Source organism: Sylvia atricapilla, chromosome 9 (genome assembly GCF_009819655.1).
Source record: "Sylvia atricapilla isolate bSylAtr1 chromosome 9, bSylAtr1.pri, whole genome shotgun sequence".
In the NCBI taxonomy this organism is placed as follows: domain Eukaryota; kingdom Metazoa; phylum Chordata; class Aves; order Passeriformes; family Sylviidae; genus Sylvia; species Sylvia atricapilla.
This window is the reverse complement of record NC_089148.1, coordinates 21228144-21242401: the sequence shown is the minus strand read 5'-3', so window position 1 is coordinate 21242401 and position 14258 is coordinate 21228144. Positions and strand designations below refer to the sequence as shown.

The 14258-nt window shown below is 36.8% G+C and overlaps 1 protein-coding gene across 1 annotated transcript in view; it reads left to right on the top strand.

The window, feature by feature from the left end:
* EVI5 (ecotropic viral integration site 5) overlaps positions 1-14258 on the top strand; it is a 72586-nt gene that overhangs the window by 19654 nt on the left and 38674 nt on the right. Inside the window, 10 exon segments of the mRNA XM_066325208.1 lie at positions 330-554; positions 1495-1569; positions 2235-2360; positions 3066-3209; positions 4213-4302; positions 4410-4507; positions 6075-6135; positions 8052-8105; positions 10446-10478; positions 11039-11185. Of these exon segments, the coding sequence (XP_066181305.1) occupies positions 330-554; positions 1495-1569; positions 2235-2360; positions 3066-3209; positions 4213-4302; positions 4410-4507; positions 6075-6135; positions 8052-8105; positions 10446-10478; positions 11039-11185 (1053 nt within the window).

Sequence of the window (14258 nt, the reverse complement as noted above, 5' to 3'; positions counted from 1 at the left end):
GGTGTTATCTTCAGTAATCTTTCATGAAATATACACATAATTATATTAAATGCTGTTTAATAGAAGCTCTTGCATAAAATTATTTGAATATTCAATTTTTCTCATAGCTTGGATAAGCTCATTTGGCCACTAAAAATGATTCAGAGACTGCTTACTTTAGTGGACTTAATAATCCTACTAAATTTGTTGTTATAAACTGTATGAGTAGTTTATGCCACGATGTAAATTTTTTTCTGAAATTGTGAGAGACTTGATTTGAAGTTGTTTTTTCTCTGGATTTATTTTTTGTAATATTTTCAGGTAATATAAATTGTCTTTTTGTGCCTTAGGAGCTGGTTCGAAAAGGGATACCTCATCACTTCAGAGCAATTGTTTGGCAACTTTTATGCAGTGCTCAAAGCATGCCAATTAAGGATCAGTATTCAGAGCTTTTAAAAATGACATCTCCTTGTGAAAAATTGATAAGAAGGGACATTGCTAGAACCTACCCTGAACATGATTTTTTCAAAGAAAAAGATAGCCTTGGGCAGGAGGTCTTATTCAATGTAATGAAGGTGAGTTGGTGTTTCAGCCCTTGAAAATATGAGCAAGAACATGCACCAGCTTGGATTGTCTTGTATATAGAGAAGTGGCACCAGTTTCATGTGTTGTAAGGTTTTTTTAAACCAAAGACACTGGAATGGTGTAACAAATCATATTTTAGTTTCCATGGCATTCCTGTAAGTTTTTTTATATCTCACAAAGTAAAACCAAGTTGGCATTAAAACAAAGTCCCATACTAACTGCTGATAGTGTAATGGAATGAAGTGTGCTATGGATTAAAATAAGCAACGTTGCCCAAGACAAGAACATTGGCAATCATAACTAGTATTCAGTCTGCAGGCATTTCTGAAGTGCAGGTGGCAGCGGCAAATGGCAGGTACAAGCTCATGTGCAGTTTTTCCAGTGTCCAAACACAAAATAAAAATGCCAGTGTAGCATTGTTTGCATTACTTAGTCTTCACTAGAGGTGAAGGTCAGACTTTTCCATAGAACATAGTTTCAACAGAAAATCATAGTAATTTCCATAACTCTGCAACAAAGATGCCACCTGCATGGTCATCACCACATTTCATCCATCTGTAAATAAAAATGCAACACATTTTTTCTGAAGACAACTTGGTTCGTTGTCTGGTCTGTCTTATATAAAAGTAGTACTTTGTGAGATTTGTGTGCCCGCTGTCTGTCTTGTCTTTTGGCAAATTCCTGTAGATGAAAACTGCTTGTATTTTTGGTAGGTATACCTTAGTTTTAGCTTTGTAGGTGCTCAGAGAGCAGTTTGTAGCAGCAGGTAGAAACTAGAATGTCTGACTAAAACTTCTGGATGGGATGCCTGTCTTTGTTGGATTTGGGGAGAGGCAGAATAAGTTATTAACAAGATAGCAGGATGAGCTATGATTACGTTTTGTTGGTAATGAGGATTTAATTATTGAGAGTTTTTACTTTATTTCCCAGGCTTACTCTTTGGTGGATCGTGAGGTTGGTTACTGTCAAGGAAGTGCTTTTATAGTTGGATTGCTGCTTATGCAGGTAAAAATAGTTAAAAATACATGAACCTTTAAAATTCATGCTAGAATGCATAATATACTGTGGTGGTTTATTGGGAATTTTTGCAATGGTTTTCCTTCATCATTTTGTTACAATGGAGTTGTCAAGGGTAGCTGTTTAGTCTGGAAATTAAATGAGATTTACTTTGTATCATTCTATTTGCCAAAATACTGTATTGGAGTGGGAGAATATTTGTTTCTCTAAACTAAGGTAGGATTGCAGGCTTGCAAGCTATTTTGGTGAGTGATAATTTCAAAAATAAATGAACTTCTCATTTCTCTATTACATGGAATCTCTTCGGAGTTCAAATGGAACTGTACAGTTGATTTGATTATCTTAAAGCTGCCTTTGTATTATTGGTTTTTGGCTTATGGCAAAGTAGGGTATATAATAAGAAACTTACAGACTTCCATTTCAGTTTAGAAATTATTTGCTAGAATTTAATATATACAAAAGCTCATTGGAGTAATTGGCTGTAACAAAAGGAAAACCTCAAAGCAAACAAACCAACAACCAAAAAAATAACTCTGTTGCATGCAAATGCACACACACACAAAACCCCAACCCTAAATCCTCCCAGGCTTTTACTCTGATATATTGTTATATTTGTCCAGAGTTTTTACTGTACTTTTTTATTTTTGATTTAGATGCCAGAAGAAGAGGCATTCTGTGTGTTTGTTAAATTGATGCAAGATTACAGACTACGAGAACTCTTTAAACCAAGCATGGCTGAACTGGGCCTTTGTATGTACCAGTTTGAATGCATGATACAGGTACATACAAAATCTATCAAACTTGCTCTTCAGTAACTATTAATAAGGAACTTGGGACTTACAGCTCAAGAGCAGGAACATCTGTTGGCTAACAGGCTGTACTCTTGACAATAGAACTTCAGAAGTAAATGCATGTGGCTCTGTGAGCATTTTTAACCTTTGGCAGACAGTGACTGGTTTTAAACACTGAAGCACGAGGATTTCTATTGCTGCAGTTTAAATATGAATATTCAATTCTGTTTGGTGGGTACCCTCATATACAGAATTGAAATTGTTTTCAGATTTGGAGTGCAGGTTCTTCTGGTTAGGCTGATGGAGAAAAATAAGTTTCTGTTTTGTGATCCAGTTTCTAACATGATGATCAGGGGTGAGATATCACATAGCCTTAGATTTTGTCAGTTCTTTTTAGTAGCCTATTCTAGACATTACTCAGGGATTTACAAACTTGACTTCCCTGTAGGATCAGGAAGTGTCTTTGTTACCTGCTTTGCAGGGTAGACATTCTGTACAATATTCTGTATTATTGCATAGTTTTGATAATGATGACTCATATCTTTCCTAGTCCTGTTGCTAGTACAGACAGCTGATATGTGTGCTAAATATTAACTATTTTCTTGTTTTCAAAATTTATCAAAACTATGTCTGCACTAAAACTACAAGCTGAAGCTTAACATACTTATGTATTTTATTCCTCTTCTTTTCCAGGAACATCTTCCAGAGCTTTATGTGCACTTTCAGTCTCAGAGTTTTCACACTTCTATGTATGCATCATCATGGTTTTTAACTATATTCCTTACAACTTTTCCACTACCAATTGCAACAAGAATATTTGATATCTTTATGTCTGAGGTAACTACTAAATTATGACTAGCATAGTCATATGTTATATCTCAAGAGTAGCTGTTGAAAGCAGTTATTTAGGTAGTGGTATAAATCTCATCATGATGGACAAATCTCATAGTCCTGCTGTTTATTTCTTATGCTGATCAGATTATTTTAAGGAAAGGTGTCTGTGTGTGCAGTTTTGTCAAGGAAGAGCAGCTAAATCACTGAATGTTGATATTGTCTGTAGCTTTGTGCTCTAAGCCTGTTGAAGTGTTCCCAAATCTGTTCTTTCTGGATGCAGCAAGGACATCCATTCCTCAGTATTATGGTGAGTTTGCAGTGGAAACTAATTCTGCTTTCAGGCCCAAGTTAAAGTTCATTGAGGATACGCAAGACAAGAAGAGGGAGTGTTAAGTCCTTTTATTGTCCAGATGATGATCGGTGCCAAAGAAATTTAGGGACTTACTCAGTGTCATTATCACAAAGACATCTATGCTGTGCATTAGGATTAGAGCTTTGCATAATTGTAACCAGTAACAAATCAGAGCTGATGTTTGCTCTGCTGTCAGCTTTTAGAAGGCAGTAAGTCAAAGGTGGATCCTTTCAGCTTGCCCTCAGGAAAGTCCAAGATGGGATATATAGTGAGACGTTATTTCCCTCCCCGCCCCCAGCAGTTTAGCTGCATTGTACTGTGTCTGACGTTAAAACAGCTTTTTTTGAGAAGTACTGAGGATTTTTCTACTAGATATACATAGAATGCTTGATAGAGCTGACCTAGAGAATTCCTGTCACTCAAGGTTTTGCCTAATCACTAACTTCTCTGGGGAGATGTCTGGCATCAGGACAAATAGCCAGACTGCTTGCTCTTGGAACAAAAAAAAGAAACACAGAAGCAATATGTTGAGAGATTTTTTCAGTACTTGTGCTTACTTGGATGAGATTTCCAATGTTAGTAAATAGTAGAAAAACTCTGTACTGTTGACAATGCCATGAATAATTGTTGGATATTTTTTCTTTCCTTTTTCAGGGTTTAGAGATAGTATTTCGAGTAGGTTTAGCATTACTTCAGATGAACCAGGCAGAATTACTGCAGCTTGACATGGAAGGAATGTTACAGGTAAGCTACGGTTATAATAATTCTAAGAGATATCTGAAATGTGTAGTGTGTGTATATTTCCTTTAAGCTGTTAATTATATGTAATCTTGTGCTCTGATTGCTTTTAGCACTTTCAAAAGGTCATTCCACATCAGTTTGACAGTGGTCCAGACAAATTAATCCAAGCATCTTATCAAGTCAAATACAATGCAAAAAAGATGAAAAAGTAGGTATTACATTTTGAGAAAATGGATTATGCTGTTGCTGAGTTACTGTTTATTTGTCCTCAAGAATTGTTATTCAGTGTTTCATTTTGAATTTTCTATATATTTCCCTGGGGTTTTCAGTTAAAGCTGAAGTTCTGCCTACAAAAAATTATTCTAAAGTAGTATTTGCTATTTTTCTTAAATACAGTAAAGCTGCATCTCATTTACAAAAATAATTTAAAAAGCATTTGAAGAAAACTGCAAGTTATGGGGAATTACAGCACTTCTTAAAAAAGGAACTGAATAGGAAGGTTGAGTAGGGGGTGGTTTTCTGGTGGGACGGGAGATTGCTTTTGTTTTTTTCAGGGTGAAGCAGGGAAAGGAGATGAAACTTTTATGATCTGGCCTAAATTTTAAAGATTTTAGTTCTCAGAAACTGAAAGAATAATCACGGTGCTAAAGGGTGCATTTATAGTCAAAATTAGTGCTGTTTAAAATATAAATTGATAAAACTTTGTAGTAACATTGCCAACTTTGATTTGGGGGTTGAAATCTTGAATACCACTACTTGTTATTGTTGCTAAGATTAGTAGCATGTCTCTTCTGCCTTTGGTCAATTCTGTTTTGATTAGCCAAGCTGCAGATAGTGTGATTTGCCAGGGTTAAGTTTGATGGGTCACTCATTGGTTGTAAAGTACTGTGTGTTCATTGTTGCTCCCTTTTCCCCCCTTTTCCCCCCTTTTCCCCCCTTTTCCCCCCTTTTCCCCCCTTTCCCCCCTTTTCCCCCCTTTTCCCCCCTTTTCCCCCCTTTCCCCCCTTTTCCCCCCTTTTCCCCCCTTTCCCCCCTTTCCCCCCTTTCCCCCCTTTCCCCCCTTTCCCCCTTTCCCCCCTTTCCCCCCTTTCCCCCCTTTCCCCCTTTCCCCCTTTCCCCCCTTTCCCCCCTTTCCCCCCTTTCCCCCCTTTCCCCCCTTTCCCCCCTTTTCCCCCGCAGCCTATGATCAGTAGAGTGAGCAGTCTTCTCTAAAAAAGAAGTAACAACAAAGCTTTCAGGAAAAATATTTTCTTTGCAAACTAGTACAGGTGTATGTAGTTGGAAATCCTACCATTCCAAGTCTGAACTTCCTGATCTGCCTTCTGTAGGGGCGTTGTTGTTTCAGCTTATGGGTTTTTCTTGCTGCCTTTTTCAATTGGTTTGCTGGGGAGAGGCTAAAATTGGTTTATACTTAAGGTATTTTTCTCAGATTTCTTTGCATCTTTTTTCCAGGCTTTCCAAGGTCTGATTTCTTTTGGCTGAATCTACTGAATTGATGACTGTATTACATAATGTTATTACAGAGTAGCTCCAAATTGCTGCCACTGTAAGGTATCCAAGCAAGCTCCTGCACTTCAGAGTGCTGGTGCAGTCTGTTTATATCTACTGAAATCTGAGTTTGGATTTAAGGTCCAGTCTAAGCATTTACAGGAGTGCATTTCAGAGGAAATATCAATAATCTGTTTCTCTGTTCTACTGTTATTTGTTAGGTATTACACCAAAAAGTAAATTATTCACAGTGTTTCTGATCATAATTTACTATTTCTAATTTTTAGGCTAGAAAAAGAGTACACTACAATAAAGACAAAAGAAATGGAAGAACAAGTTGAAATTAAAGTAAGGAACCCTCAACAAATTTACTTATGAATAAATTTAACTCCTAGATGGGGGGGTTACATGTTTGATCTCTGCATGTAGCATGACATAATTAAGGTCCCCAAATTCTTTTCTTTCAGCATTTATATTTGGGATGTCTGTTCATAAAGGAGATCTACAGTGAAATTATTGAGACTTCTGGTGGACATTAAAAAAAAAAAATCTTTGGGGACCTGCTATACTTGTTTTTTTAGTATTCCCTACTGACAGAAGTTTAATAACAGATGCCCTCATTTATCAGAGGTTCCAAATATGCTGGTTTAGATGTAGGTGCTCCATACAGGAGGTCTTTATGATGCATATTAAGATAGACTTCATAGAGTGCATTTGAGGGGTTTGTCTTTGATTTTAAGATCTTGATTTTTCTTATGCATTGGACCCAAACTGTAGTATCTTCTGTCTGCAGTTACTTTTTCTTTTGGAGCTTTTGCAGTTAATACAAACTGGGGGATAAAAGCCAAGCTGCCAGTGGAATTTTTTCCCTTTTTACTAACTGACCTACTTCCTGTATGTACTTAATCACTGCATCTTTTTGCTTTTGTGACATAAATAGGCTTTTGATGCCTTTTTTTTCCGATTTTACTTTTTTTTTTCTCCACAGCATGTTGCTTGATCTGAATTTTCTTCCTTGTGTTCTATGAGAAAAACAGTAGGAGAAGTGATATGCAAGTGTATTATATAAAGCTTTGTTGAGGGAGTTAGGTACAGCCTTCCTTCTTTCTGTCCACTGCTAGTCATTTTGCCTATCAGTTTAAGGTATCAGTTCTTCAGAAAAATGACTGAGAGATGCACCTGGGAGCACAAAGGTATTAGGAGCCTTTTCAGGCAGTTTGTTATTGTACAAGGCAGTGAGGCAGTTAGCTGCATGAATACCTGCTGTACAGCAGCTGAAATCAGATTGCAGGGCTCAAATGACAGCTCTCTGCAGAACAGGACAAAGTAAAACCATATGAAAAACTGTAACTTTAGATTCTAGTGTATGAATTAATTTCAAATTCTTTCCTGCTTCTTGCCACCATACCCCCCCACAAAAAAAAAAGAAAGCAAAAAACCTCCCCAAACCAAAACCCACAAAGCCCACCCCAACAACAACAACAACAAAAAAAACCAACAAAAAACCCCAACCAAACAATGCAGTTACCTGTTTCTAGGCCCTACTTTGGGACATACGTAAATAATTTCTGATTTAGCAAAGCTTCTTAGCAGAAGAGACTATTTTAGGGGAGATAGAATACCAACTTTATTTTGAGTTTGCCTTTTAACCTGGCAGAATAAAGCATTTACTGAACTGATAGCCAATACCCTGTTCTGAGGGGTATGGATCTCTTCTATCTGAATGCTGACTGCTAAAATTTACAGGAGGTGCACTGGTAAAGTATAGAGTTCAGTACAATTCTTTCTTATTTCTGAGATATTTGAGATAATTCTCAGTGAAACCTTACAGATTAATGTAAATTCTTGTGACAAAAAGGAAGAAAACATTGTAGCTGCCTCATTAGCCTGTGCTAGTGCAGGGGGTGCCCTTTCATGTCCCTTAACCATGAAGACTGACTGTTTATGAAGGGGAGGCTGTCAAGTCTGGTGTGGGGTTAAGCCCCCATGGTTAACCTGCAGACATAAAGCTTTCAGCTAATGCAGCATAGATGCTTTCACATAACATGAGAGCTGTTCTTGTTTTTGCTGTACCAAGCTGTTTAAATTCATATTTTGAGCTAGTATGTAATATCAAAGGATGTTAAGAAGGTCACTAATTATTTTTGTATTTATGCTGATTTTCATGGATGTAATGAGATAAAGATGGTGTAAGTTCGCTTTGCTTTCATCAGACTTTCAATTCATAACTTGAGAAATGGATTTGTGAACTGTTTGCCTTCCAGAGGTTACGAACTGAAAATAGACTCCTAAAACAGCGCATTGAAACACTAGAAAAAGTAAGTATGTTGGGGAGTAGATTTAATCTCTGTTAATTTAGACTTTATTGATGGTGATTTCATTATATGCAGTTGGAATCTCAGAATTACAGTTTACTGTTTTCCTGATATTCTCTGGTGTTTACTAGCAGTGTTTAGCCAAATAACATGGCTATCACCAAGCAATTAAGGTTAATGCTTTAAATATGTAAGGTTGTATCTGCTTCTTAGTGATTTTAAAATCAAACATTTTGACATACCCAGCTTTTGTTGTACTGTTTTCTTTCTGAATCAGAAGCATATGTTCAAAGTCCAGAAGACTCCATGAAATAGTGGGCTGGTTGGTTGGAAAAGAGGTCATTGAGAGAGAATCCTCAGTTTTGAAAACCTGGAGTTGCTTGGTGTTTTTATGTAGGAGCAAAGTGACAGACATGTTGCAGCATCCATATTGAGAACAGGAACACTACCATTCATTTGTTCTATGTCGTTTTGAGGGTTTGTGCCAATTTTGGGTACATGGTGGGGAGAATATCTAAAGACTTTTCTCATATGTTTAATCTGGAGTAGAGTTTTCTTGGTGTGTTTTTGTTTTTTTTTTTTTTTTTTTTTGGGGGGGGGGGGGGGGGGGTTTTGTTTGTTTGTTTTTGTAACTGACTGAAACTTCAAAAGTATGCATGAGGGCTGCTGTAGATACACTGCCAACTGTTCTCCACTGGCCTCTCCTGTATCCTGGTATCGCACTTCCTGTGGCACATTGCATCTGAGCTGCTCTGCTTAGGAATGAGAACATACCTGTCCATCTTAAGCACAAACAGGGACCATCTTTCAACAAATGGAATTGCATGCTTTTGTGAGTTGCAAGCAGTTGTTCACATTTCACGGGGAAGAAAATGGTAACCTTTCAATTAAGAGTGACATGATTGAAAGACATCACACTTCAGGTGTTAAACCCCATTGCAATTTCTTGAAAAGCAGCCTGTCTATGTCAGATTCTAATTAACTGATTTCAGAATTTACTTTGGAAAAGATGACCAGTAAGGACAAATTGTGAAAACCGTGACCAAAAATAGAATTTTATGAACTTTTTTTGTTTCTAGTATTGGAGATTAATAAAATTAATGGAAAAGAGAAGGCTCTCTTTAAGATGCTTGAAGCTGTAATGAATAATTTCAATGCCCTTGGCAAATATAGAATAGTTAATATCCTTGTTTTATATTTAACTTGTAGAGGTTTGAAACCTTTACTTTTTATAATTATGAAGTCCATGTTGAACTGCCATTTGCAAATTTTATACTTAGAATTTCAGAATTCACCTTCAGACTATCCCAATCTGATTGGAATTGAAGCAATTCTAAATTGGAAAATAGTATCTATTAATAAGAATTTCTGAAGATTGTTATTGCATTTGAAAAGTATCAAGTGTGAAAAATACATTAGGTTCTTCTGTTGGAAACTTACTTTTAAAATATTTTTCCATCATTCAAACCCATCTGATTTAGTTGTGATTTCCTTCGTGTACCTTAACTTCTAAGTAATAGCTCTTATCTACTAGTTTGAGCTACAGTTTTAATAGAAGTCTCAAGGACAAAGAAGGTCTATTAATAGATGTGTTTCTCTGTTGTAGGATTTTCAAAAAATGGAGTGATTTCAGGGGTGATAAAGTAGAAATTAACTGAATGCAACTGCAGGATGGTAGGGCTTGTCAGTGTGCAAAAATGAAAATTTTTCTTGCAAAACTTTGGCAAGGAAAGAGGATCTATGAACTGCTCAATGAGTTACTGCAAGAGTTCAGTAAAACAGAACATTAGCTGTCATAGTTGACATTTCCTACTTATCTGTCAGTTAGCACCCTTTAACTTCCCTGCTGCTTCTTAGTGGAAGCTGTAGTTCTGCATGAGTGCCTCAGTGCTTAGTGGAGTTCCCTCTGTGCTCAAATTATGCCTTTGTTTCTTGTTGTGGGGGGCCCGTAGATCGTGTCTTGTACCTATCTATTCAATCATGTCAGATAATGCTGCGGTAACTTTCATTAATTAGGGAAGCAAGCCATTAAAAAAAACCCCACCCAGTCTCCTGTAGGTGAATTTTGAATGTTATGGAAATCTGGCTTTGAAACCTTTTTGTATCAGAGATGGACTATGTTAAATCTGTTGCAGAAAAGGCTGCTTCCTGGGACCTTTGGGCTGAGTTGCCTGAGCTGCATTTTTATGAAGAGTTGTTAATTTTGCAAAAAGTTTGCACAGAAAATGGGTAGAATTTGGGCATTTTCTTTCTATCAGCTCTTGGTCTTTTTTGTCACTATTATCAGCCCCTTGTATTTTGGTTTCCCTTTTCCTCATTCCTATCTGAATTTTTCCTTTGTAGGAAAGTGCTTCCTTGGCAGATAGATTGATACAGGTATAGTCTTTTAGTCTTTTACTGTATGACTCTCTTCCTACTCATTAAAAAACCTCAACTTTAATGCATGCATATTTGCATGCTGTATTCTATCCCTGCTTTGCTGATTTGGAATAAACACAGAGCTAATATATCTTGCTAGAAACTTGTTTAATTTTGTTTACTAAAAATATATAAACCCAATACCTGCACGTTCTAGTAATTTTCCTAACCTATTGTAATTTTTTGTACAAATTCCTGTGGCAAATGCATTCTATTACCCTGTGTTAACAATGAAATTGAATATTGTGAACCTCAATCTGTGCATGTACAACTGAGTAATAATGCATGAAAGGAATTTTATTGAATGCAAGTACAAAACTGTGCTTGCTAAATGGATGCTGAACTTTGTAATAAAGTACTAAAGCAGCTGTTTAGTACTACTTTGTCCTAAAATTTCTACCAATTGTACTCTGTGCTGTTTGCAAAACCAATCTGGTGAAATAAGCAGCTAAGCATCACAAAGGCAGTTTTCCTTGGATTTGTCATCAAGTGCTTAAAAAAATAAATTATGTCCTAAGGGACAAGTGACAAGGGCCCAGGAGGCTGAGGAAAACTACCTCATAAAACGGGAGCTGGCCACCATCAAACAGCAGAGTGATGAGGCCAATACTAAACTGGAGCAAGCTGAGAATACCATCAGGGAGCTCCAGCAACAGCAGCAATGGGTAAGGAGCCTGGCAGCACATCATCTCATCTTTTTCACTCACATGTGTTTTTTTTTCCTCATCATTTCATGACATGGTCTCTGTGCTGTCTTTGTAAACCCCTGTTCATTGTGATTTGCATTCTTAAAACTACATAAATTGGATTAAATGAAATTTTGCTCTGGTCTACTGATAGATGAGATTCATAACCCTAAATAGGTGTAAGTTATGAGTTAAAAAACCTAAACAACATACCCACAATGAAACACACCAAGCAAAAAACTAAAAAAACCCCCCACAAACCAACCCAACCCCTTCCACCACAAAAGAAATACTAACAAAAAACCACATATACAACCTCTGATAGCTCTTAATGCTAAGAATGTAGTCATAGCAGGTTGTGTCATTCTGAATACTCAAATTTGAGAATTGATTCACAGTGCCCTTACCTAGTGTATAATTTAAGTCAGTTTCTTTCATGTTATTGTTCTTCTGTATAGCTGTATTTTTTTCTGAGTATGCTAAAATTTACTGTTCACTGAAGTAGAAGAGTATTGTCCCTGATTTTGTAACTACTGAACTTGATTTAAAAGTAGGAGTTTATATGCGTATGGAGCAGGAAAATAAATTTTAGTAGCCTTTTATAGTGCTGTATTTGCGTGTACTCTGTGTTTTAGGTAGTAAAATGTTCAAGACTTCTGACTGTTGCTGTAAGACTGAAGTTACTTCCCCTAAGACACTTTGAAGTGTTCAGTATCTTCTCTTTGGAGGGATGGGGGAAGCATTTTAGCATCTTCACTTGCTAAATTAACTCTGCACTACTAGTGTTGATGTGAATATCCTCATATTCTTTTAAATAACTAGTATCCAAGTACTTGCCTGGAGTCTTGGGAATTTCAGGTGTATGAAATATGACTTAATAGAATTAAGTATACTGCAGCTGCTTACCAGGTTTCTTAATGTCAGTATGGCAGTTTGTTTTATGTGTCTTCTTCCACCAAAGTTCTAGAAATACCCGTGTCTCATATTGGAAGGTAAAGATGAAATTTACTGTTAGAGTGAAAAGAAATCACTACTTAAATGCAATATTCCAGAACTACTTTATTGCATCTGTTTAATGCATTTCAGTGTAGAAAAGATACATATTTTAGTTGTACGAAGTGATTAATGAGCTGTTACCCTCTCATGTAAAATAGTGGTTTTTATAGCACTTGAACAATTTCTTTAGGGGGAATAATATGCAGAAATTATGGTTAGGAAGATGGGGATGGTCTAGTAATGCTTTTCAACATTTTTAGATATATTGTAATCTTTCAAGTGAAATGCAATGAGAAGTATTTATAGACTTTCAGATATCCAGCTGTTTGTTGTCTGGTTACAATAGTACACACACCTTTGGAATGTGTTTTTAAAGGCACCCATATTAATGACCTGTATGTAGTTAGAACAATTAGAAGACTAAGATACTACATTTATTTATTCATTAATTGGTGGGAATATGACTTTTAAAGCTAATACCTCTAACTGTGCTGGGGACCGTACTGAGTGGCAATGACCGGGAGGCCTGACAGTTTGCCTAGATATGGGAACTGATCCTGAGCAAAACCTTAGATAACTGTGGATTGCAAATTTGGCTGGGTTGGAGCTGTGAGTGCAGACAACTGGACAAGTACTGCAGGAATGGAGAGTAAAGTTAAATTATGAGCGCTCTTCCTTCTTTCCATGCTTGCAACATTGTTTTCCTCCACTTAAATTAGGAAGTTGTCTGACTGCGTGTGTGGAACTGAGGCTGTAAATCCATATGGTTATAGACAGATTTGTGCCTAATCGCTGGTTTATTCTGAAGTGCGGAGAATAGCACTGTGGCTTCGAGACTCTCAGGCAACGTGACGAAAGGGTTAAAATGGTTTGAGTGAGGAGCGTTCGCTAGATTCTGCTGCATCAGTAAGACGTTTAATTGAACAGCCTTTTGTTTTCAAGCATGGAAGTGGGAGCAACAAATGTAAGCGGCTGCGTGCGTTTAGGACGCCACCTGGTGGGAATGCATGGATTGACTTGGAATTTTGCATTTTACTGTACAACACTGGTAAATTTTTTGCCACTTGCTAGTGCCAGTAGCTTTGTTCTTGGCAATACTCCTTTTCACTATTGTATTGCAAGTATCTACCGAGTTCTTCTCTAATTGTTTCAACTTTGTTTATTGTCAGCAAAAGAATTGCACTGTAAACTTGTAAATCACTGCATAGTTTATCTGTGCTTATTTAAAGAAACACCATCTATTGTATATATTTTATCATCTACACCTTTTTCAGTCTTGAATCGTCTCAGCATGATAAACACTGTAATGTTTGGATGTGAATCTCAGACTAGAAATGTATGAAAAGAACTGCCTAAGGCTATTTGCAACTGCCTCTTCTGAACAACACTGTGGGATTAAAATCCCCACTGTTTTGTTGGTAGCTAAGAATTATCTAAAGAATAGTATTTTTAAGAAGGTTAATGTATCCTTTGTAAAAAAATTGTGCATTTGTATTTGAGCATTATCGAGGGTTTATGCTATCTGTTCTATGAGTTTGGATAATATAGGCTGGATGGCTTAAGGGTAAGTATTGAAGGTACTTACTGGATTTATGTCTGAAGAAATTCACCCCTGCAGCACTTCTGAATGCAGATATGGGTAGAGGAGTGTTCTTTTGATTGAACCAAACACCAGAAGCCCAAATTACATAGCATAGGAAAAAATAAACTTCTAAACTATTTATAGGGAGCTTTTAGTTGAACAAGAATGACTTCATCATGGTATGGAGTCTACTTAAAGAGGTGTTCATTATACTAATGAATGATACTAATCTCTCTCTGGCTTGTCTGATCTTTAAAAGTAGAAGCTTGCCAAAGGCAAGTCGTGGTTACCAAATGATTAAGAGGAAGATGGCTTCTTCCTCAAACTGCTAGTAAATCAAGAACTGCATAGAGGAAGTTGTGCTTGCCTTGAATGAAATACAGAGTTTTCTTTTGAGGCATGCTAAGAGCAATGGTATTTGAGGAGATAGGGCAAAGGGTAATCAGCCTGTTGTAACTTATGCCTGATAATTAT